This window comes from Aquarana catesbeiana, linkage group LG07 (assembly GCF_042186555.1).
Source record: "Aquarana catesbeiana isolate 2022-GZ linkage group LG07, ASM4218655v1, whole genome shotgun sequence".
In the NCBI taxonomy this organism is placed as follows: Eukaryota; Metazoa; Chordata; class Amphibia; order Anura; family Ranidae; genus Aquarana; species Aquarana catesbeiana.
This window is the reverse complement of record NC_133330.1, coordinates 266,373,305-266,400,139: the sequence shown is the minus strand read 5'-3', so window position 1 is coordinate 266,400,139 and position 26,835 is coordinate 266,373,305. Positions and strand designations below refer to the sequence as shown.

Below are 26,835 nucleotides of genomic sequence, written 5' to 3'. Positions count from 1 at the left end.
TAATAATGATTACAGAGCCTTTTATATCTGCCTGGAGTTCCGCTTTAATAATTTTATACTTTCAGCCAGTGAACCATCTTCTTTATTATGAATTATTTTTTCATATAAATGTGAGGGATAAACAATGCAATTAAAGCATTATTAACCTCTTAAATACCGGGCACTTTCACCCCCTTCCTGTCCAGGCCAATGTTCAGATTTCAGCACATTCGCACTTTGCATTACAATTGTGCGGTCATGCAACACTGTACCCATGTGAAATTTTTATCATTTTTTGAGACAGAGAGAGATTTCCTTTTTGGTGGTATTTAACCACCACAGTTTTTTTGGCTAAACAAATGAAAAAAAGGCCCAACATTAAAAAAAAAAACAAAAAACAAAAAACAAAAAAAAAAAAAAAACAAAAAACAAAAAAACAAAACACACAACCAACAAGTCTGTTTACACGTGATCAGACACAGCTGATCACATGGTAAAGGGCTTCTGTGATTGGCCCTTTCCCGTGATCTATGATCAGCTGTGTCTGAAGGACACAACAGTCACAGAGTATGCTGGATGAGCTCCCCAGGGGGTGCGCGGGAGGCCGGGTTCAGGGAAGATGAGCATGGGCACCCTCCCAAAACTGGAAGCCTGTGCTGTAGCCGTCTTTTGGCTATATGGCGGGTGAGAAGTAGTTAAACCCAAAACCAAAAATGTAACAAATTGAACCCTTAGATGTGGTAACTAAATAGGTTTTCTTTTAGGATCCCCCACGTCTTTCTCCTGGTAAACCGGCCAGTAACACACCCTTTGCATTAGTGTGCCTACACTCTGGATAAAGGAGAAACAGACACCTTTGGATAGCAGAATTGTCAGTCTGGGGGGATGGGAGGGTTAGATGAGCTAAAAGATTTTGACACACCAACAAACTGAAGCCAGACTGCAGCTAACCATTTTTAATCAGTTACAGCAACAGTTTTTGTTCTTTTGTGGTAAAGATTTTTCATAAATAAATAAACAGCTAACCATTGTAAGCACCACTGTCAGTATATAGTTTGTCTCAATGCTCTACATGCTACATCTATAGGACAGCTTGTTCTGTTGAAAAAAAAAAAAAAAAAAAAAAACAGGCTTACTGGCAGGATCACCAGGTGAAAATATACTGTATACAATAAAGGTTTGCTTTTGCGTTTAACGCCACTTGAATCAGTGTTTGTTAACGTGGTGTACCGCATTGTACAAAAAAGTGCAGGATCAATTTTTCATGCATTGAGGTGCTGTGTAGGCTTATTCAAAATGAATGGGCTGCCAAACAAAACAAACTTTAAGGAACAGAAAAACGTAGGTTGTGTAAACGGGTTCTGACCAAGTTACCTAGGCCACCTACAGTATCTCACAAAAGTGAGTACACCCCTCCCATTTTTGTAAATATTTTATTCTATCTTTTCATGTGACAACACTGAAGAAATGACACTTTGCTACAATGTAAAGTAGTGAGTGTACAGCTTGTATAACAATGTAAATTTGCTGTCACCTCAAAATAACTCAACACACAGCCATTAATGTCTAAACCACTGGCAACAAAATTGAGTACACCCCTAAGTGAAAATGTCCAAATTGGGCCCAAAGCTTGTCAATATTTTGTGTGGTCACCATTATTTTCTAGCACTGCCTTAACCCTTTTGGGTATGGAGTTCACCAGAACTTCACAGTATGTCTCTGGAGTCCTCTTCCACTCCTCCATGACAACATCACGGAGCTGGTGGATGTTAGAGACCTTGTGCTCCTCCACCTTCCATTTGAGGATGCCCCGCAGATGCTCAATAGGGTTTAGTTCTGGAGACCCGCTTGGCCAGTCCATCACCTTTACCCTCAGCTTCTTTAGCTGGTCATCTTTGGAGGTGTTTGGGGTCATTATGTTGGAATACTGCCAGTCTCTGAAGGGAGGAGATCATGCTCTGCTTCAGTATGTCACAGTACATGTTGGCATTCATGGTTCCCTCAATGAACTGTAGCCCCCCCAGTGCTGGCAGCACTCATGCAGCCCCAGACTATGACACTCCCCACCACCATGCTTGACTGTAGGCAAGACACACTTGTCTTTGGACTCCTCACCTGGTTGCCGCCACACACGCTTGACACCATCTGAACCAAATAAGTTTATCTTGGTCTCATCAGACCACAGGACATGGTTCCAGTAATCCATGTCCTTAGTCTGCTTGTCTTCAGCAAACTGTTTGCGGGCTTTCTTGTGCATTATCTTTAGAAGAGGCTTCCTTCTGGGATGACCAATTTGATGCAGAGTGCGGCGTATGGTCTGAGCACTGACAGGCTGACCCCCACCCCTTCAACCTCTGCAGCAATGCTGGCAGCACTCATACGTCTATTTCCCAAAGACAACCCCAGAATATGACGCTGAGCATGTGCACTCAACTTCCTTGGTCCACCATGGGGAGGCCTGTTCTGAGTGGAACCTGTCCTGTTAAATCGCTGTATGGTTTTGGCCACCATGCTGCAGCTCAGTTTCAGGGTCTTGGCAATCTTCTTATAGCCTAGGCCATCTTTATGTAGAGCAAGAATTCTTTTTTTCGGATCCTCAGAGAGTTCTTTGCCATGAGGTGCCATGTTGAACTTCCAGTGATCATTAGTGAGACCGATAACACCAAATTTAACACACCTGCTCCCCATTCACACCTGAGACCTTGTAACACTAACGGGTCCCAAAATTGGGCCCAATTTGGACATTTTCACTTAGGGGTGTACTCACTTTTGTTGCCAGTGGTTTAGACATTAATGGCTTTGTGTTGAGTTATTCTGTGGGGACGGAAAATTTACACTGTTATACAAGCTGTACACTCACTACTTTACGTTGTAGCAAAGTGTCATTTCTTCAGTGTTGTCGCATGAAAAGATATAATAAAATATTTACAAAAATGTGAGGGGTGTACTCACTTTTGTGAGATACTGTAAGTTTTAACCACTTAAGGACCAGCCTCGTTTTGGAATTTAGGTGTTTACGTGTTTAAAACTGTTTTTTTTGCTAGAAAATTACTTAGAACCCCCAAACATTATATATTGTTTTTTTCCTAACATCCTAGAGAATAAAATGGCGGTCATTGCAATACTTTTTTTCACACCTTATTTGCGCAGCGGTCTTACAAGTGCGTTTTTTTTTTTTTTTTTTTTTTTTTTTTTTAGGAAAAAATTCACTTTTTTGAATAAAAAAAAAATAAGACAACAGTAAAGTTAGCCCAATTTTTTTTATATTGTGAAAGATAATGTTATGCCGTGTAAATTAATACTAAGTATAAAATTGATGCGCTTTAAATAAATAGTGCACAATATGCTGCTGCGACTAAGCTTAAATCCAGGAATAAAAAATGCATACATGTGAATAAAATAAATACATAATTATGGTGCTAATACATGTGTTAAAATTGCCAAAAAAAAAAAAAAAAATGCCAAAAAAAAAAAAAAATCTTCAAATCGGTGATGTGACGGTTAGTATAAATAAAATAATAATGACACTCTGCCGTGTAAATTGATACCCAACATATCATGCTTCAAAATTGCGCCCGCTCGTGGAATGGCGACAAACTTTTACCCTCAAAAATCTCCATAGGCGACATTTAAAAAATTCTACAGGTTCTATGTTTTGCGTTACAGAGGAGTTCTAGGGCTCAAATTATTGCTCTCGCGCTAACAATTGCGGCGATACCCCACATGTGTGGTTTGACCACCGTTTTCATATGCGGGCGCTACTCGCGTATGCGTTCGCTTCTGCGCGCGAGCTTGTCGGGACGGGGGGGGGGGGGGTTTAAATTTTTTTAAATTTATTTTTACACTGTTTAAAAAAAAATGGTGTCACTTTTATTCCTTTTACAAGGAATGTAAACATCCCTTGTAATAGAAAAAAAAAATCATGACAGGACCTCCTAAATATGAGTTTAGATTTACACTAAAATGCAATAAAAAAAAAAAAAAAAAAAAAGTCAAAGTCATTTAAAAAAATGACATTGAAAAAAATGTGCCTTTAAGACGTATGGGCGGAAGTGACGTTTTGACGTCGCTTCCGCCCAGCAGTGTCATGGAGACGAGTGGGCACCATCTTAGCCTCACTTGCCTCCAGGCACAGCAGGGAGACAGACGCGATCGCCTCCGCCGCTACCGACGGCTCCGGGGGCCCCTTTCCCGCCACCGATAAAAGTTATCTCGCGACGAATCCGCTACAGAGACCACATTTATCTGAAAGCTAGCTGCTGCCATAACAACGATATCCGCCGCCAAACTTTGGACGTACATCGGTGTGCGGTGGTCGGCAAGTGGTTATGTCAGATGAGGAAGCAATTTTATAACCTATACCAGGAAAGTAAAGTAAATAAACAAAAACACCAAGCGCAATAATGTTCTAGCGTGATATATACAATCAAATAAGTGTAAATCAAATGTATGTGAATGCACGTGCAATTAATTAAATAAAAATTGTTAGACTGACAATGATATCAAGCTGCTCTCAATTATATAGTGGTCAGAATTCCCTAAAAATTAAAACATATAACATAGATTGATGCGCTCTGATACAAAGTTCAATCAATGTGAGAAAATAATTTTTTGTGCTAAAAAACCAATGTGAACAAAATTGCTACCAAATCGCAAAAAAAAAAAAAAAAAAAAAAAAAAAAAATCGCATATACATAAAATCGCAAATATATGAAAAAAATCGCAAATATTTAAAAACTGTGTTCCTCCAGTTATGCAAATCCACTGGAAGTGGTGCGATATCTCCAAAGTAAAACTAAGCAACAATTGTGTATAGATATACTAAAAATGCGTTTGCAAATAGTAATCAATCCAAATTAGTGCAAATAAATAAACAAAATTAGATACATTGCCTGTGATAAGTGTTGAATCCTCCGTAATAAAAAATAAACAAATTATATGCTTATAAAGGTGCAATATATATACAATTGATGAGTATAAATAGATAAATAGTGCCAATAGAATCTGATTAAATATAGATGATTAAATTCATGAGAGAGGATAAGTAACAGGCGACAGCTCAATCCCCAGCAATCTGGGACATCTGGATTCCTGCAGCACTTATCTGTTCACCCTCTGAGCTATTTCTTCCACAGCCACAATGAATGGTAAGTTTCTCAGTATCAAGTGGTTTTATGTAAAATAAACAAAGAAAGAAAACATTGCGCAATATTGTTACAATAAAAGTTCATAGGCAAAACAGCACAGTGATAAACTCACATGTGCCTGACTTGTTTTAGGCATGCAGATAAGCAGATCTCAGCTGGCTTGTAAGGACAAGGCTTGCTGCGCAAGCTGCTGCTGCTTGATACAATGAATTCAGCAGACTGTGTCCTAAGCTCCTCCCACGCGTTACATCACTGACACGTGACTTTCTCAAGGCTAAGCATGAGATGCCAGTGTCTCCGTATTTAGGCATTTCAGTTCCTATGGTGATGGTGCTGTGAACATCGGATCATCACGCTGCTTACTGCTGTATTTGTATATATGTATTATACTTTAAAAACAATATTTATTGGTTGCGTCAAAACAAATCATAATAACTACATAAAACGAAATATAAATTTGTACAACTAAAAAAGATCACAGAATAAAATCCTTAATATAGTAAATCATTGTATCTATATAATAATGGGCTCCCTCCAGTGGTGCATATTGGTACAGCACACCATTGACAATACAGTCATATCATTAACTAATGTTATCAGCTATGTATTAATCTCTATGTTTTGATCCCGCTGCATGACTAATTAGGCAAGTGTGACTTTATGCTGGATCTTGATAGTTTATAGTGTGCTGATAAACACTCCCATGACTTTAAAGATAAATAAAAAATATATAAAAAATAAAAATATATAAGAATAAATTGTGATTTAAACTAAATATCCCAGGACTATATAAATTACACAGAGAAATTTTCAGTATTATTAATATAAAATTGTTTAAGAGCCCAATACGGTACAGTAGTATTTAACACCAATAAAAATAAAATATAAAAATATTAAAATTAAGTATAAAATATATATTCATAGTGCTATATTTAGTAGTCTGATATAAAACAATTAATATCAAATTCAATATTGAGGCCTTTTGGCGCAAGAGTACCCATCTCATATATCCATTTTGATTCGGCTTGACTCAGTTCTCTGATCTTATTTGAACCTCTCCAGTGGGGTTTGTATCTCTGTATTGCCCAAAATTTTAATTCTGTGGGGTCTCTATTGTGGTGCGTGGCAAAATGTTTAGAGATACTATGCTTCGGGAAAGCTTTTTTTTATGTTTTGGATGTTCCCTTATTCTTTTCCACATAGGCCATTTTGTTCTGCCAATATATTGCAATGAACAAGAACACTGCAAGACATAGACTACACCTTCAGTCCTACATGATATAAAGTCCTTGATGTCAAATAGATAGAAAATAGGATTTTCCTCCGTCTGCAGAATTGGACCATAGCGGGCACAGATGATATCAGGTGTCAGAGGATGTTCATCCGCTGACACTTGCTATCCCATAGGGATGCATGCATGTCCGTATTTCATCCGAAAACGGATGGATGAAATACGGACACACTGTCCGCACGTGTGAAAGGGGCCTTACAACACAGCGGATAGTGTGCATTGCAGTGCAGATGCGCTGCTCCTGGTCCATTGCACTGTTCACTTTTTTTTAAAGTATGGCCGTACTTTTTCATGCACATCGCCTGCACACCACCCCAAGATAGTGTGAACTGGCCAAACTGGAGACAAGGTGTTTTGCCTTGTGGTGGAGGTGCAGTGGGACTATGCTGCAACAGCCAGCCAACACAGTCCCACCACACCTGGTGTGAATCTACCCTTAAAAGAGATTTACTTAGCGGATTCTGAGCTCCTTCCCACAGCTAGACTGATCCCAGCAGCTTCTGCACACCCATGCTCCACTGGTCTAGGGTCCGGATATCATTAAGATCACAGCAGGGTCCACAGCCCTGCACTGGACATGAGGATACCGAGTGACAGTCCACCACCAGATCGAGGGGGGAGTGCCATGAGCCAGAGGACACAAGGATCAGTTAAGTACAGCAGTTTCTCCTCTCCCCTAGACAAAACAAGCAATAAACTCTTGCAGTGCAGGCACAGCCCCACAACAAGGGATATTTTTTTTTCCTGCTTCAAGTTGGGATTGAGGGCCAGTTCACACCACATGCAGTCCAATGCGTTTTTTTCTGCATTAAAAAACGTATAGACATGGATTTCAATGACAAAGTTTACACCATTGCAGTCCGTTCCAGTACAGTCAACAAAAGTAGAACATGCTGCATTTTTTCTACAAGAAACTGCACTGAAACACAGCAAAGCGCATCCAAAATACACTGGAAGGCATCACAAATGCACCAGCCCTAAGTGTTTAGAAAACATGACGAGTAGCATGCCCAGTGAGCAATGGATGAAGGCGACCATTTAAAAATTTCCATAGTGCATCAATGGAGACACTTTTATCCCCAGGATAACTCTTACAGGAGAGAATTTCCCTTCCTAGGGGTAGATCTTCTCTCACCTCATGTTGTCTCCCTCCGTTTGTAAGTATGAGTTGTATGTAAGTCAGATGTATGTAACTCGGGGACTGCCTGTACTAAAGGTTATTCTATGGATTCTGTCTGAAGTCTTAGTGGAACCCTGAGGCCATTTTCTACGGGGAAGTGCTTCCTTTTTTGATACTAGATGCTACTGTCATGTTTTTGTCTATGTACTCTGGCCATTGGCTTCTCGTATTAAAAGGAAAACTAAAAAAAAAAAGTATTAAAAAAAAAAAAAGATGAATGAATCTTTTGCTTACTGTTGTCCTTATAGACCAAAAGGATGCATGCTACAATCTTCAGCACCTCAGCAGCCACTACAGCAGTAGAAGACAAGTAGCGAGGACCCTCCTCCTTAAGCGTGCGGGAGTAGCGCATAGTGAGAACCAGGCTGGTAGTCTGAAAAACCAGGATGCCTAAAGAGATGTACTTGAGATGGGATGTCATTGTGCTTTCTGGAGAGACCTACAGGCAAGGAAAAATACAATGTTGTAAGAAATGTCTCATTTCATTGGGACAATAAATACATTTATTTTCAGTTACCAGTGTGTTTTGTGCAAGATTCTGGCACAGCACCAATATTAGAACTATTTACTGCAAGACATTTCTCCACAATCCAGGCACGGAGTGTTGCTTTATCACAAGGAATAAAGGAGGAAAATTAAACTCACAGAAGTTCAAAGAATGTCACAAGATCAATAAACGCTGCACATAAAGGTGATAAGGGAAGGTTGATAACATTAACATCAAATAAAGTACCCCGCTGGAAAAAAACAAAAAAAAAAACAAACAGTAATCTGAAATAAAAAGTGAAGAAGTAGACATACTGAAAATACTAGAAAGGCTTACACCATGCCAATTCAAATGTAAAGGGTTATCAGATGCCCTTTTTTTATTATTATTTCTTAGCTACATGTTGAGAACAAGGCATCAGTTTCTTCAAAGTAACTCCCAATGAACAAACAAAACACCCAACAAGATTTGTGGCACAGGAACCTAACGCACGGCTTTGTATTTCAGGAAATCAGCCCAGTGCTGTCACACAGGCTTAAGTATCATCCTCGGTCCTGTGAAAGCGTGGGCTAGATCAACCAAGAGCTTACACAGGGCTGTCCTTCTTCCCTCTAAGCACTGAATGGCAAGGCAGGGAGCAAAGGAAAAGGTAATCTGTAGTTCTAGCAGCCCCGACACTGCAGTGCTGTTAGCTGTCAGGCCGGACTGACCGTTCTGGTTCCACTAATGAGGTGGAACTGATGGGCACTAATATGCAGCACTGAAAGGCATCACTGGTGAGCATTGGCAGGCATCACTGATGGGACTGCAATTTTTGTATTAAATTGTTGTTTTTTTTTTCTCATCATTGTAAAATCCTTGGGTACGGAGATAGCCCATCTTCCATTTTGTGCCAGGGGCATGTTTGGAGCAGCCCCAGGTTTCCCTTTCCAATTCAGGACTGCAATGATAATCAATGCACTGATTATCAGCGGAGACCCCCCCCCCCCCCCCCCCCCATCAGGAGAGCCACTTATCTGCTCTCCTCTACTCGAGCTGTCAGCGTGAGTAGAGGAATGCAGATAACCGGCACTTTCTATTTACACTGCGACTGGACACAGCTGATCACATGGTAAAGAGCCTATGTTATAGGCTCTTTACCATGATCAGAGATGCAGTGTGTCTCCACCGATCGGCGCTTGTTCTGAAGGAGGTCATATGACGTCCAGTCAGAACAATGAAGCCCCCGCCCAGCCGTCATTTTACTATAGGCCAGACGGGAAGGTATTAAATAGACAACGCAAGGAGTGCACCAACACCTAGGTGAAAACTAGTCACATATATTTTCACAGCAGCAAACAGAGCAAAAGGTAATTTCTCATTCATGGAAAGCCCAGACTTTTCCCTTTAATGGAAGTCAAGAATTGGCTCACAGGTCATGATCTTGGGGAAAACTGACCTCTAGCCAAAAATGACATGATGGCAAAATTCTGTAAGGTTTAGGAACCATGGATTAAGTCTTTTTTACCATCCACTTTTAGTCCTTACTTAAAAATTCTATGGGGTTAATTTACTAAAAGGCAAAAACAGACTGTTCACTTAGTAAGAGAATTTATGGTCAACTTAAAGAGGAGTTCCACCGGGGGCTCCATTAAAAAAAAAAAAAAAAAAATTAAAAGTCAGCAGCTACAAATACTGCAGCTGCTGACTTTTAATTGGACACTTACCTGTCCCTGGGTCCAGCGATGCGGGGGATCGAAGCCCCGCTCGTCCCCCCCTCCGCTCATCGGCGCCGGCATTTCAACTGTGGGCGCCGGGCTGTGGCTTCACAGCCTGGCACCCACTGCGCATGCGCGAGCGGCGCCGCGCGCCGTGATTGGCCGCTCAATCACCTGGGACCTGTAATGGGTCCCAGATGATTGACAGGAGGGAGGGAGCAGAGCGGAGCCCTTCCCTGTGCCTGGGGGGAAGTGATGTCACCAGCCCAGGCAAAGGAACAGGCAGACTACGAGGGACCACCTAGCAACAGGCATTTAGAGGTAAGTGAAAAAAAAAAATATCCAAATGTTTTTTTTTTTAGAATTTTTACAGGTATTTTTGTTTTTTGGGTGGAACCCCACTTTAAGTCATACTTTCTAATAAAGTACTGTAATTCAGAGTACAGAGTCCTCGGTAGAACACTAATAAAAACACAATGAAAAACAGATCCCAGATATTGGCAAATTAATTCCAGGGGAAAGTCACTTAGCATACCTGATGAAGGCGAGAATCAAGCTGGTCCAAATGAACTATTTGCTTCACCAAGTTCTGCATTGTCTCAGCACTGTAGGTAAAGTACTTCATGCAATTTTAGCTACATACAGTACATAGTGCTGGCTTACAGCTGTAAGACAGACTTCCTGTCTCACACCCGGAACAAAACAGTCTGGCTGAGCAGCGCTCAGCCATTCATAGGCAGCTTTGCATTCTGTGAATGAATACAAAGCTTCTGCTGATTGGTCGAGTCAGAGCGTGACATCATCCGCCTACCCCCCTCCCACTCAGCCAACCAGAGGAAGCTGATTGCACAGAAAAGTCCAGAAAGAGAACCAGCAGGGGCCAGGAGGTTGTAAAAGTGATCCAGCAGCTAATCAGCTGCTGTGATCACTTTTACAGGTTAAGGAATCGCTGTCTGAACATTTTCATACCAGAGCTATGGCTGACAGTTGCAGCAATGGCCCAGGTAGAACAACTTGAACACAATGAAGTACGTGTACTTGACTGTGTGGCAAGTGGGTAAAAAAATTATCAGGTCGGGAACCGTTACTAAATCAAATGTATTATATTATTATTATTATGCTAATAGGGGAAAATGGCCCTTACATTGGTGGTCAGCAGAAAGGAAAGCAACCCTTAATCCTTGGTCACACTGGTGTGACTTGTCATGCAATTTGATAGCTTCAAATTGCATGAAAAAAAAAAATTATATAAAAATTGCACCCTATTGTCCGCAACGAAAATGGTAAAATCGGTGCGACTCTGATGAAAAGTAGTTCTTGCACTATTTTTTGCAAGTTCAGGTGCGACTTGCATAGACACACCACAGATGTTTTCCAAGTCGCACCTGAAGTTGCTTCAAGTGAAGTTGCACGATCTCAAAGTCGCATTCAGTGTGACCAAAGACATGGTCAGAATGGCACATTTACAGTTCGCTAAAGCGAGAACAATGTTGTGCTACTGGTTTTGCCAAATAGCACTTTCTCTAGAACTAGGCAGGCACCAAATGAGAAGTCAATCAGTCACAGCTGTAGGAACCCCTAGCAACCCCTGAAGGAACCCTACGGTTCACAGAACCCTGGTTGAGAATGGCTGGTTTATACTATGGTAGACTTTTCTCATACGTCCCATATGGGATTTAAACTGGGAGTAAACTCCAATACATTAATTTTATCTATAGGTAGGCTTACCTATAGGTACTGTAAATATCTCCTAATTGTGCACAGTTTAGGAGATGTTTACTTTACATGTAACCGGTGACATCACCGGCGCATGCACTCGGGACGTTCCTTCAGATTCCTGTGCCGTAAACGGCTGCTCCTGCACACGAGTGATGGCATTGCGGCTCCGGCCAGTCTCACAGCTGGAGTCTGCAAACCCGGAAGGAAGACGGGTGAAGAGTGTCAGCTCGCCGCTGGAAGTGCTTCATTCTAAGACAAGTTATGCATAATGTACTAGTATGTGTTGCAAACTAGCACATTATGGCTTTATCTTGCAGGTTAGAAAAAAAATAAACGTTGGCGGTTTATTACAGCTTTAATGACAAAAAGGAGCATGTAAAATAGCACAAATCTGATATATTATTGATTTCAGACGTTTCTTGGCAGACTTTTCTCATAAGTAAATTCTAATACTTTGCTGGGGCCCCAGGATATTTGTGTACATATGTTTGTGGCTACATGCTAGTCTTCTGGTACACAATATTAATAAAAGGTAAACGGCGTCATTGACAGAACGCTACCAGGTAGATCCCCATAACCACCACAAATAAACAAAACGCAAAAAGGGGTTGCAGAACAAAGGAGAGCTTTAGTTCTTGCTTAAACAAACATATCAGAGCAGCGACATTTCAGGCATCCCTGCACGTTTTCAAGCTCGGGAAAGGCATCAGTACAGTTTGCTGCAGCAGGAAATGTACATTATATGGCCAAACAAACCGCACGTTGGGTCCGTCAATGCACTCGAAAAAAAAACTTGTTGTTTACACAAGTTCTGCCCTCTGAACAGCAATATGTGGTGAATCATTTTTCAGAGGGAGTTTTGACAGGCTGTGAGGAGGAAAAATGTTACCATCTGTTGAAACCCCAAAAATCCAGCACCACCGCACTGAAAATGCATGCATTGTAACATGGCTGAGGGGCAGTTGCAGCGTGGCCCCATTCACTTGAATGATGCGCATTCTGCGGGTGGTACTGCCCACTAAATGCAATAGGGGATAACTTTAGCCGCACCACGATGCAAAGTATCATGGCCCCAGAACGTGTATACCACAGTAAAGTTGCCACTGCAGCTTGGGGGCTAAACCACCTTTTTCCAGCAACCCTAAACCAAGCCTAAAATGTAAAAATAATAATTTACACAGTAACAATTAGCATTTATATGCATGTACATAACATACTGTATGAAAATAGAACTATAGGCAAAACGTTTTTTCCCCCTTTTTGGATACAATAAGGAAGGGTTATAGCCCCATCTCCCATTGCGGAGATTTCCCTTCATCTCCAGGATTTCCCCCAACCCATTCCTATCCTTTGGAATTCCCTACCCCAATCTGTCCGACTATCTCCAACTCGATCCACTTTTAGACGATCCCTGACGACTTTTCTCTTCAGAGAAGCCTATCCTGCCTCCACCTAACAACTGTATTTTCATTTTCTTCATCAGCTCATCCCCCACCGTTATTACCTTTTGTATCACTTGACCCTCCCTTTTAGATTGTAATGAGCAGGGCCCCATGATTCCTCTTGTATTGAATTGTATTGTAACTGTACTGTTTACCCCAAGGTAAAGCGCTGCGCAAACTGTTCAATACACCATATTACTGTTCATGCTATATGAATTCTAAATAATAACAACAACAACAATTCCTGTTCCATAGCCAAAACAGGAAGCGAGAGAAAATCCCTGCAAATTAAGGGATTCCCTTGGGGCCCCCAGATCACCAAAATTAGTGTCTTCATTGGAAGAGTTCCCCTCTATTACTTTTCTAGGGACAACACAAAATTTGGGATTTTCCTTTTACTTTTAAAGATAAATGGTAAACAGGCCAAAAAGAGAGGGTTAATCTCCCAAACGGGGACACAGACAGAAATAAAAAATTAATTGGTGTTCTAATCCATCTCCACTCTTCTCATCTTTTAGTTGTACTTTGACCGCTTGCCGACTGTATCACTAATGCCGCGTACACACAAGCGGACTTTCCATCAGAGTAGACTCTGACGGTCTTTCCGACGGAGTTTTGTTGAAACGGACTTGCCTACACATGATCACACCAAAGTCCGATCGTTTAGAACGCGGATGACGTACGGCGGGACTAGAAAAAAGGAAGCTCAATAGCCAGTAGCCAATAGTTGCCCTTGCGTCCTTTTTGGTCTGTCGGACTAGCATACAGATGAGATGTTGTTTTCTCGATAGGAATTGAGTCTGTCGGAAAGATTTTAAACATGTTTCTAGGTCCATCAGAATTTTTCGAAAGAAAAGGTCCGATGAAGCCCAGACACGATCGGAATGTCTGACTGAATGATTCTGTCTGACCTTTTCTGCCGGAAAGTCCGGTCGTGTGTACGCGGCATTAGATATACGGCGGCAAGGGGGCTCTACTGCGCTGGATCACGTACCTGGTACGTGATCCAGCACTTCAGGGTTGGGGGCGTGCAGGTGCTGCTGGTGGCCTGGTCCCACTGTGATATGTGCTGATCAGCGGGTACTGTGGGCTTGATGTCTGCTGGCACCCGGCGATCATTTGCTACACAGGCAGAACGGCAGATTGCCATTCTGTCAGTAGGAAAAGCATGGATCCTGGGTTCCTGCAAAGCAGAAACAATGATCCATGCCTAGACAAAAATAATCAAAAAAGACTGCGCTAGAAAAGATGACATGTGATGTAACTAAACCAACATGATTAAGTGAATAAATAAATACAATTCATCGAGTGTGAAAAATAATAATAATTAGACATAAAAAATGTATTGAAAGTAAGTAAAAGTGACTGAAAAATGAAAGTCCCAAATAAAGTTGAAAAAAGTGACTAAATACAGAAAAAAAATATAAAAAAAATATATAAAAAATAATCCAAAAGCAAACAGTCCTTGGAGCCAAGGTAGATATAATCGGTGATCCTAGACGTAAAACACCCAGTGAGGAATCCTCCACCTATTAAGATGTAGGCTTACCAGAGGTAAGCTGTAAATCAGCTTACTAGTGGACATCCACTCAGGGGAAATCAGCTCCTCAAGTCTCCTCGTAGAAAAGGGGCAGACAGGACCTCTCAATGTAATAGATTCAATCTGCATATCAGGAGGACCCAAAAGGATAAAACAAATTCTCCATAGTGTAAAACTGTATATCATTTATTAAGGTAAAAAGATGATCACACTTACATGTAAAATCACGATAAGAGGCACATAAGATGTATAACAGCCGGCCGGCTCGCATGCACCCGTTCAAACGTATAAGGATAAAACGATGACGTCAGCGCGTCAACCTTCCGACGTACGTTTCGTCCTATTGGACGTCGTCATGGGAGCGAATGATCCATGCCTCCCCCTAGTAAAAGCACCTCCCCCCCAGTTTACTAAAGCACAGGCTAGGCACACATTTAACCCTTTGATCACCCCTGATGTTAACGCCATCCCAGGCAGTGTCATTAGTACAGGGACCGTGCATATTTTTAGCACTGATCATTATGTATTAGTTTCACTGGACTCCAAAAAAAAAAGAAAAAGTGTAAAAAATTTCAGTTATTGTCTGACTGTCCGCCACAATATCGCAGTTCCGCTATAAGTCGCTAATCGCCACCATTACTAATAAAAAAAGAAATATCCCAAAGTTTGTAGACGCTATTAATTTTGCGTAAACTAATCAATATACGCTTATTGGGATTTTTTTACCAAAAATATGTAGCAGAATACATATTGGTCTAAAGTGATAACTTTTTTTTATTTTTTTATTGGATGTGTTTTATAGCAGAAAGTAAAAAATAATTGTTTATTTTTTTTCAAAATTGTCAGCCTTTTTTTGTTTATAGGAGCAAAAAAATAAAAACCGCAGAGGTGATCAAATATCGCCAAAATAAAGCTCTATTTGTGGGGAAAAAAATGACAGCGCAATTGTAAGTTAAAATAACGCAGTGCCGTATCACAAGAAATGGCCTGGTCATGAATCTTCTGTAGGTCAAGTGGTTAGTGGCTACATGTATTAATTCCTCTCATTCACCCCGGAGGAAACTGCACTCCAGCTATAGTATTTGTGCAGCCACACCACCCACGGCTGCAGCTGATGGGATGCCATCACTGTTCAAACAATGATTTTGCTCCCGGCTCAGGCAATGCTGGTGCCAAAAGCCACCTAGGTTTTAAATGTTGGCAGATTCGGTAGCAATTGAATGAAATTTGAGTCTATATGGTTAGCTTGAGATACTTATATACAATGGCAGTGTTGTGTACACCTGTTCTAAAACCAATAATCTTATCAATTAAATTAGAGCCTTTGTTCTTGAAACCAAATAAGACAATTCATGATTCATTATCTCAATTAAGAAAGAACTTGTGGATTTCAAGGTATGGGGTACAACAAAGCAGGTTACATCAATTTAATTAGAACTTCCGGCAAACTACCAATTATTTAGATAAAATACCTATACAGTATATTAATGGTTTTATAGGCAGGATTATTTTAATTCTGCTTGACCAGTATGGGGCTCTTCACTAGATTTCTCACTGGTTTGGCTTTACTGGTTTTTGGGTAACTGGGTGAAAGTGAACGTTCTAGTTCATTAAGAGTTGGTACAGGAAAGTGCAATGCTCATTCTGAAAATAAGTGCATCATCTTCCTGGTTATCCAGTGTGGTAGATGTGTTTAAAGAGGTATTAAGAAGCAAACATTTGATACACTGTAGCTTAGCTTATACTGTATCAAAGTCCTAGATTTGATGGTTGCATTGTTTTTTATTAGGCTCCCTTTCCTTTATTTTCACCTGGTTATTCAGCTAGTAAGTTTGATGTTTTCTTAACCAATTCGTGGACCGCCCAGCGGCAATGTACTGTAAGTCACTGCCGGGTTCTGGGTTTAGGATACGTGCATGCACATGTTTGCCAAAAATATTGAAGAAATTAGATTTTTTTTTTATTATTATTGGATAGGTTTTGTAGTAGGAAGTAAAAAAAAAAAATAGTTTTTTTTCACTTATATCACAAAAAACTGAGTGGTGATCAATACCACCAAAAGAAAAAATTTGTGTGAAAAAAATGATATAAATTTTGTTTGGGTACATCGTTGCATGACCGCACAATTACCAGTTACAGCTGAGGTGGTTAAAGTGATTGTAAAGTCTTGTTTTGTTTTCAATAAAAATAACAAACATGTTATGTTATATTTACCTGCTCTGTGTAGTGGATTTGCACAGAGCAGCCCGGATCCTCCTCCTGCCTCTTTGCTGCTCCTGGCCCCTCCCTCCTGTCGAGTGCCCCCACAGCAAGCAGCTTGCTACGGGGGGCACTTGAGCTGAGTCACAGCTCCCTGTGTCCATTCAGAAACTGAGCTGTGGCCCGCCCCCTCTCTCTCTCCCGATTGGCACCGCTGCTGTGTCTCAGCCAATCAGGATGGAGAGTCTCGGATGGCCGAGACAATCATGGACACCACTGGGGCTTGGGTATTAGGAGGGTGCTAGGGTGGTTGCTGCACACAGAAGCCTTTGTGACTTTACAACTCCTTTAACCACTTCATAGTTACATAGTTAGTAAGGTTGAACAAAAACACCAGTCCATCCAGTTCAACCTGAGTGAGTGTGGGTGTGTGTCTACAATTATCCCTATAAAATAGCGCCGTCAATTTACACAGTGCTCTACACATATATTATATACTCACATTGGTCCCTACCCTCAAGGAGCTTACAATCTAAGGTCCCCAACTCACATTCATACATACTAGGGCCAATTTTGGACAGAAGCCAATTAACCTACCAGCATGTCTTTGGAGTGTGGGAGTAAACCGGAGTACCCGGAGGAAACCCACGCAGGCACAGGGAGGACATGCAAACTCCAGGCAGGTAGTGTTCTGGTTGGGATTCAAACCAGCGACCCTTTATACTGCTAGGCGAGAGTGCTACCCACTACACCACTGTGTGCCACTTCAGCCACGGAAGATTTGGCTGCTGAATGAGCGGGCCATTAACTGACAATTACGCGGTCGTGCGACGCTGCACCCAAACAAAATTGACGTCCTTTTTTTCCCCACAAAGAGCTTTCTTTTGGTGGTGTTCGATCGTCTCTGCGGTTTTTATTTTTTGCGCTATACAACAAAAAAGAAACAAAAAAAAAAAAAAAAAAGCGACAATTTTGAAAAAAAACAAAACAAAAAAATAAACCAAACAATCGCAATAAGCGTATATTGATTGGTTTGCGCAACATTTATAGCGTCTACAAAATAGGGGATAGAATTATAGCATTTTTATTATTTTTTTTTTTTTTTTTACTAGTAATGACGGCGATCTACGGTTTTTAATCGGGACTGTGACATTATGGCGGACACATCGGACACACTTGACACATTTTTTGGACCATTGGCATTTATACAGCGATCAATGCTATAAAAATGCACCGATTACTGTAAAAATGTCACTGGCAGGGAAAGGGTTAACACTAGGGGGCGATCAAGGGGTTAATTGTGTTCCCTGCTACGTATTTCTAACTGTAGGGGGAGGGGACTGACTAGAGGAAGTTACGGATCGTAGTTCCTAGCTAATAGGAACACACGATCTGTCACTCCTCTCACAAAAGAGCAGGGATTTGTGAGTTTACACACACACACACACACACACACACACACACACACACACACTTCCCTGTCCTCCCTCTCGTGCTCGCTTGTGGCCGGCGGTCATCGCGACCGTCGGCCACGAGCTTTGGCACCCATGCTGTGCAGCGGGCGTGTGCGCGCACCTTCTATCCCGATCCCGCGAGCCGACGTATAGCTACAATGGTTCGCGGCGACCTGCCGTAGTAAAATGACGGCAGCTGGTCGGCGAGCGGTTAACAAAACATGCTGCCCTGCAGATGTAACAGTTACAGGGTTGAGACAAACCATTTACCACCGACAAGGGTTCTTACAATGATCTTTTTTTTTTTTTTTTCTATTTCTATTTTTTCCCCCCCATAGGAAAAGAAACTGTTGCTCTAACATTTAAAAAGTTTTAGTTGGGGTCTGGCTTAAATTTGTTAGTGCTTTTAAATCTGCTAGTACATCTAACACTACCTCCCCCTGGACTGACAATGCTGCTCTTCAAAAGACATCTGTGTTGCTCCCTCATCCAGGGTGTAATCACTAATACAACAAGCGTGTTACTGGCCAGATCACCAGGTGAAAAGAGGGAAAAAGCTTAAAAAAAAAAAGAAAACAAATGCAGCCACTACATGTAAGGATCGGTCAGTTGCAATAGATAATATTTCTGGTTTTGGATTAATTATCGCTTTAAATCACAAGACTGGCTAAAATTACAAACCAACAAATTGGTAAGTATATCTGTAAACATATATGCATTCCAATTGTGTATTTAGCAGTTTTCCTGGAGTCCTGCTTCACATGTACAAAATACTGTTCCCCCTGAATCTGCAGTTTGTGCTGCTGACAGTTTGACACACAGAGGTGTCTTTCGGTGCAGCGCCATCAGTGGAAGGCCCCATTCACACCTAAGCAATTTTCTGCTTGAAGCTTGTAGCTCTAAAATGCTCAACAAGCCAAATCCCATTCATTTCAATGGCCCCTGTTGGCATCCAAGCATTCTGTCACCTGATGCAAAATACCTTTTGCTCAAATAAGAACAGGAGCTTCTTTTTGGCAGATTACAAGCATTTTTGGCACCATGGACTTGCCTGAAAATGCGTGAGTGTTTTATGAGCGTTTTCTCACACACTGAACAACAGCCCCCCCCCAATTTCCTCCCCCTTATGGGGGAGCTTACTAAAACTGGGGAAGACAGGATCTGAACATGCTGTTCATAGTAACAAACCAGCTTCTAACTTCAACTTGTTCAGTTTAAGCCCGGTTTCACACATGTGTGGTGCGAATTGAAGCTCAGGTTTCACTGGGAAGATAAAAATCTGTTGTTCAAAGGCTTCTCTGCGTTCTAGCTGCGGATCAGTGAGCAGGGAGAGGGGGAGGGGGGAGAGGGGGAGGTGTAGTGAGGAGAAGTAGAAAATCCTTGTTCAGAACGCAATGCATCTGCAAATCAGATGCGTTCCCATAGGAGGTAATGGGCTTGTAATTCGCACCGCAATGCCCAAAAAACACACACGTTTTTTGTGCAATGCGCAGTGCGAACGCAACGCACATATATGAACCAGATACATTCAAATGAATGTATTTTAAAATGTCCTGCGAATTGGATGCGGTGTAAGCCGCATCTAATTCGCATAGGTGTGAACCCGGGCTAAGTGTTTGTAAACCTCTAAAATTAAAAATCAATTAGGCATATCCTTTTATAGTGTGTACTGGCCTCAATCCAAAGTGTGATTTCTTTCCCCTCTCTCCTCCCTTTGCTATCTGCTTTACTCACTTCTGACAGGTTATTCCAACACCTAAGAATATGAGGAGAGAACTCAGAACTCTGACCTCTCCCCTCCCCAACACTCCCCAGATGTGTGGGTTTCCCTAGGAGACTGTGTGGAAGTATGTTTATTCCCTTCACTCAGGTCTCAGTTTACACTCAGCTCTCCTCTCAATGCCGTGCAGCGTGTGATGTCAGATTCCCAATCCTGCCTGCTGGAGCTCAGAAACAGCCTTTGATCTGTGTGTTTTAGAAGGTCATACACACGGTCGGACAATGATCGAACATTACGACAACAAAATCCATGGATTTTTTCATACGGATGATGGCTCAAACTTGTCTTGCATACACACGGTCACACAAAGTTGTCGGAAAATCCGATCGTTCTGAACGCGGTGACGTAAAACACGTACGTCGGGACTATAAACGGGGCAGTAGCCAATAGCTTTCGTCTCTTAATTTATTCTGAGCATGCGTGGCACTTTGTGCGTCGGATTTGTGTACACACGGTCAGAATTTCTGACAACGGATTTTGTTGTCGGAAAATTTTATAGCCTGCTCTCAAACTTTGTGTGTCGGAAAATCCGATGGAAAACGTGTGATGGAGCCCACACACGGTCGGAATTTCCGACAACAAGGTCCTACCACACATTTTCCATCGGAAAATCCTATCGTGTGTACAGGGCAATAGAGAAGAGAGGGCGACAGATAAATAGGTACAGCTTATAAAGGAGGATTTGCATGCACAGCTGCTCCAGATTCTGGCTGCTCCAGTCCAGTCACTGCCGTCTAAATGCCCTGAAAAATGCGGTATTATTTAAATAAAAAAATAAATTAAAAAAAAAAAAAATTAAAAAAAAAAAAAAAAAAAAAAAATCAATAACCTATTTTTCACACACAAAATAAAATTAAAAAATGAAGGTAAAAGCAGCACAGTTGTGAAGTAAAGACATTTATAGCAACCAGTACTCAGTTTCCTAGGGTAATCTGTATAGCGCTGTACCCAACACTCCCCTAGTTAAGAAAATCAGTCATGAATAATGGAATGCAAACAGTTTCATGCAAAGAAGCATTTCAGAGCATTTCAAATAGAACAAAAAAAAAAAAGAAAAGAAACCACATTTTTTTCTCTGCAAATATGCATGCAACATTCATGACATTACCTTTAAAATTTAAAACCTTTCCCTTTAGTGGAATTTTTTTTTTTTTTTTTTTTTTTTTACAATAACAATAATGTGCTTCGTTCTTGTGAGCTCATAAAAGGTGTTCATCAGTAAAACAAAATAAGAAAATTGTAATACTTTTATAGTAAGACTAAAAGGTTTTCAAAATGGGCAATAATCAAAAATATACTAGGTGGCAGACAAAACAATAGGCCCAATGAGAATGTTTACAGCGGTTCTAAATCCATTTTTTTTTTAACCTTAAAAAAGCGGTAGAAAACCACTGTAAAAAAAAAAACCTGCAAGACAACAGCATAATGTGCTAGCATGCATCACATACAATACTTACCTTAGAATGAAGCCCCCGCAGCGGCGCCCGGTCATCGATGAGGAGGCTGACATGTTCCCCCGGCGTTTCTTCTGGCTTTGAAGGCTCCGACGCTGTGAGTGGCCGGAGCCACAATTACGTCACTCCCATGCATGCACACGTGGGAGCCTTTGGTTTCGGCAAGGAGCTCTGAAGTTCTGGCATGATATGCCGGACCTTCAATGAGCATGCGCCGCCAACGTCACCAGCTGCATGCAGGATGAATATCTCCCAAACTGTGCACGTTTTGGAGATATTCATTTTTCCTACAGGTAAGCCTTATTATAGGCTTACCTGTAGGTAAAAATCACCAAACGGGGTATACAACCGCTTTAATGCTATCCCTGCATTTACATGGTTCTAAAGGCAGAACGTTTTTAACCTTAATCCATTTTCTGCAGTGAGATAAAAAACTTCTGCAAGCAGCTCCCCCCAGCCCCTCTAAATACAGACCTGAGCCTGATCTCAATCCAGCGATGTGCACAGGCTCTCTCAGCACCCTATCTCCTCATTGGCTCAGATACAGCAGAAGGAGCAATTGGCTCCCGCTGCTGTCAATCACAGCAAGTGGAAAGGGATCAAGGTGAAGGGCTGAGCTGAGCTGTGCTGTGTGCAGCTTGCTATGGGGGTATTCAGCAAAGGAGAAAGGCCAGGAGCACTGGTGAGGGACCCAAGAAGAGGAGGATTAGGGTTGCTCTGTGCAAAACCATTGCACAGAGCAGGTAAGTATGACATTTTTTTTTTTTTTAAATATAACAAACTATGCCTTTACAATGATGAAGATAAAAAATGTTTTGCAATTTGCTGTCCTACCTCACCTTCCTAAATCAATCCAGCGATGTGCACGGCTGATCTCTTTTGTCCTCTTCCTCCTTACATGGGGACTTGGGCAGCAGCAGGAGCCATTTGCTCTTGCTGCTGTCAATCAAATGCTGTTTTTCAGGTCTGTTGCTAGGGGGTCCCTCGTAATCTGCCTCTTCAAGCTGCCGGACGTTATTTCCCTTGGAGCCCGTGCTCGCTAGTGCCCCTGGGAGATGTCTGTCATCATTTCCCAGGAGTCACTGCGCAGCGCCAAGGGCTTCGTTGCCATCACACCCGTCATGACACCCATCAGAAGTGTACGGCGCTGCACCGTACGTACGGTATATGCGCGAGAACGGCGGTGCATGCTGGTAATACAGCAGCACTGTAACCAAGGAAGTGTATACTTGTGGGCTTCACCTGCCCACACCTAAGATGGGAATGCCCAAGCAGAAATATAAGATAACTTTTTCCTTAAATAGGAATGAAAGCGGCGCTTTAAGAGAATAACGATTGTTAATATAACATTAGAAGATAGAAAGAGAATGATTTAAAAAAAAAAAAAAAAAGTGGTTGTAACTCCACTTTAAGCATTTTTATATTAAATATTTCAATAGTTACTACATTCAAAAAATAAATTAAAAAAAAAAAAAAAAACGGTAAGTCTATACATACGGACGAAGTACTTTCAGGCAATGACTCTTCATCTTTCTCATGGTGAGACATAACTAGATTACGTTTTCTCCAGTCTGAAAAGTGTGTTAGATTTTGGATTCCTTTCCAGTCCTGTAGCCTGTCTTGCTGTTTCGTGGCATCATCCAGGCTACAGATGACAAGTTTTCTGCTGCTGTAGTACAGACTCAAAGTGTGCAACAGGAGGAGCCGCTCTGGAAGTTTACTGCCAAGTCACCAAAACCATGTATGTGAGCGATCACTGTATGCAGGAGATGATGACCTCACAGGCCAACATAGAAGGATGGTGCATTTTTGCTCTCTGGAGGATGGAGTATTAATCCAGGGATCCGTTTACAGCAGCACACTGTTCCAGGATGTAGAGAATGCCTCCTCCACCGAGCTCTATGCTGGTAGTGGAAAAGCCAGAGCAAACAGCAGCTCTTTGTATACAGAATCCACACACAGGTCAACAGCGCACAGACACAGATCTCTCCTACGCCAGTCTGCAAGAGACTTAGTGACTAACAAAAGATCTGTAACTATGTGGAAGAGAATAACAAAAAGATGGCCAAGACATATATGCAATGTGGTCATTCAGGAATACCAGAATCTGGGTGGTACCTGAATAGGGTTTGCCACATCATCCCTTTAATCCAGGACACACATTAATTACACAGGTTATGTGGTTGATTAAGGTGGTAATTAAACTCACTTGGTGCCTTATCTGCATTAAATCAGCCTCAGAACCTGTGTCATTCATATGTGACCTGGATTAAAGGGATGATGTGGCAACCCTATACCTGAGGGTGTTTTCAGAAATGTACCCAACTACTTACATCTGAGGTACATACAGTACCTCACAGAAGTGAGTACACCCCTCACATTTTTGTAAATATTTTATTATATCTTTTCATGTGACAACACTGAAGAAATGACACTTTGCTACAACGTAAAGTAGTGAGTGTACAGCCTGTATAACAGTGTAAATTTGCTGTTCCCTCAAAATAACTCACACAGCCATTAATGTCTAAATCGCTGGCAACAAAAGTGAGAAGTGAAGATGTCCAAATTGGGCCCAAAGTGTCAATATTTTGTGTGGCCACCATTATTTTCCAGCACTGTTTTAACCCTCTTGGGCATGGAGTTCACCAGAGCTTCACAGGTTGCCACTGGAGTCCTCTTCCTCTCCTCCATGACGGAGCTGGTGGATGTTAGAGACCTTGCGCTCCTCCACCTTCGGTTTGAGGATACCCCACAGATGTTCAATAGGGTTTAGGTCTGGAGACATGCTTGGCCAGTCCATCACCTTTACCCTCAGCTTCTTTAGCAAGGCAGTGGTTGTCTTGGAGGTGTGTTTGGGGTCATTATGTTGGAATCCTGCCCTGCGGCCCAGTCTCCGAAGGGGGGGGGGGGGGGGGGATCATGCTCTGCTTCAGTATGTCACAGTACATGTTGGCATTCATGGTTCCCCCAATGAACTGTAGCTCCCCAGTGCCGGCAGCATTTATGCAGCCCCAGACCATGATATTCCCACCACCATGCTTGACTGTAGGCAAGACACACTTGTCTTTGTACTCCTCACCTGGTTGCCGCCACACACATTTGGTTCAGATGGTGTCAAGCATGTTTATCTTGGTCTCATCAGACCACAGGACATGGTTCCAGTAATCCATGTCCTTAGTCTGCTTGTCTTCAGCAAACTGTTTGCGGGCTTTCTTGAACATCATCTTTAGAAGAGGCTTCCTTCTGGGACAAAGCCATGCAGACCAATTTGATGCAGTGTGCGGTATATGGTCTTAGCACTGACAGGCTGCCCCCCCACCTCTTCAACCTCTGCAGCAATGCTGGCATTACTCATACGTCTATTTCCCAAAGACAACCTCTGGATATGATGCTGAGCACGTGCACTCAACTTCTTTGATCAACCATGGCGAGGCCTGTTCTGAGTGTAACCTGTCCTGTTAAACCGCCGTGCTGCAGCTCAGTTTCAGGGTCTTGGCAATCTTCTTATAGCCCAGGCCATCTTTATGTAGAGTAACAATTCTTTTTTTCAGATCCTCGGAGAGTTACATAGTTACATAGTTAGTAAGGTTGAATAAAGACACCAGTCCATCCAGTTCAACCTGAGTGAGTGTGGGTGTGTGTCTACAATTATTCCTATTTATTTAAGGTACCCATATAGTGCGGTCAATTTTTAACGAAGCGCTCCACACATACATCGCACACTCACATTGGTCCCTACCCTCAAGGATCCCACAATCCAAGGTCCCCAACTCACATTCATATATTAGGGCCAATTTTGGACAGAAGCCAATTAACCTGCCAGCATGTCTTTGGAGTGTGGGAGGAAACCGGAGTACCCGGAGGAAACCCAGTTCTTTGCCATGAGGTGCCATGTTGAACTTTCAGTGACCAGTATGAATAAGCAAGAGCGATAACACCAAATTTAACACCCCTGCTCCCCATTCACACCTGAGACCTTGTAACACTAATGAGTCACATAACACCGGGGAGGGAAATGGCTAATTGGGCCCAATTTGGACATTTTCATTTAGGGGTGTACTCACTTTTGTTGCCAGGGGTTTAGACATTAATGGCTGTGTGTTGAGTTATTTTGAGGGGACAGCAAATTTACACTGTTATACAAGCTGTACACTCACTACTTTACATTGTAGCAAAGTGTCATTTCTTCAGTGTTGTCACATGAAAAGATATAATAAAATATTTACAAAAATGTGAGGGGTGTACTCACTTTTGTGGGACGCTGTAATTATACATAAGCTGAATGGATTTGTAATGACAACTAAAGCTTGTGCTTCTGGGGAAATCCAATAGGCTAACGCCTAAAAATCTTCTTCAAAGATCAGTGTTCTGACAGTTGTCATGACACATGGATTGTTGTTGTCAAAGTTCAAAAGACAAATCCAAAAATCGCTAGAACATCAAAAACTTCAGCAAATGGTATGCTTTTTAGCCATTTTTATCCATCATAGATATAGGTGAACGTTCAGAGTTACAGCGTCATAGAAAGGCCAGGTCCTCAAACTTGCCTCCCATAAGCTGGATTTGTGCAATGAATGTATTTTTGAGCATGGACAAGTGTTTTTGTACACTGCAACATCATTTGTTTCATTACCAATGAAGTGTGGTCCTCCAAATCCAGAGTATCTACAGTATTAAAGTGATTGTAAAGCTTAATTTTTTTTTTTTTTTTGAAATAACAAAACACACACGTCATACTTACCTCCACTGTGCAGTTCGTCTTGCACAGAGTGGCCCCAATCCTCCTCTTCTGGTGTCCCTAGGCAGCACTATCAGCTCCTCCCTGCATCGTATAACCCCATAGGAGAAGCATTCTCCCATGGAGGTTACCTTGCGAGCGTGCTCCCAAGTCCAGCATTCGGCGTCCATAGACACCGAATGTAGGACACGGCCCCGTGTCATTGGATTTGATTGACAGCAGCGGGAGCCAGTGGCTGCGCTGCTATCAATCTATCCAATTGAGAGCTGAGAACACTGGGCCGAGAGGTAGAGTGCATCTCCGCTGAGGGATCAAAGGGGGTCAGGTGAGTAAAACGGGCTAGGGGGGCCAGTCAGGGTCAGAAGTTTTTTCACTTTAATGCATAGGATGCATTAAGGTGAAAAACCATGAGGGTTTACAACCCCTTTAAAATTAAAGCCCAATCCAAAAAAGTTAACCCATTTAAAGCGGGGTTCCACCCAAATTTTGAACAATATCTGTATGTATTCTCTTCCTTGCCTAGATGCTGACATGCCCTTTAAAAAATTTTAAATTGCCGTAATTACCTTTTATTTTTCTATTCTTCTTTGCACTTCCTGGTTCTCCTCCCGTGGGAGTAGGCGTGTTTCTAGCCTCTTCCAGACTCCTGGGAGCTAGTCTCAGGCTTCCCAGGATGCCACTGAGCATGTGCGGGAACGAGCGGTGAATGCTGGGAGCACAGCATTCAC

At 41.9% G+C, this 26,835-nt stretch overlaps 1 protein-coding gene across 3 annotated transcripts in view; it reads right to left on the bottom strand.

The window, feature by feature from the left end:
- Positions 1–26,835, bottom strand: part of SLC35A3 (solute carrier family 35 member A3) — an 86,570-nt gene that overhangs the window by 46,318 nt on the left and 13,417 nt on the right. For 2 of the 3 annotated variants that reach the window (XM_073593301.1, XM_073593302.1), the window contains exon 2: positions 7,832–8,036. In XM_073593301.1, the coding sequence (XP_073449402.1) occupies positions 7,832–8,018 (187 nt within the window). In that variant the 5' untranslated portion in view covers positions 8,019–8,036. Of the gene's footprint in view, positions 1–7,831; positions 8,037–22,866; positions 23,400–26,835 lie in introns of those variants that run through there. The other variant, XM_073593300.1, reaches the window with a different exon arrangement.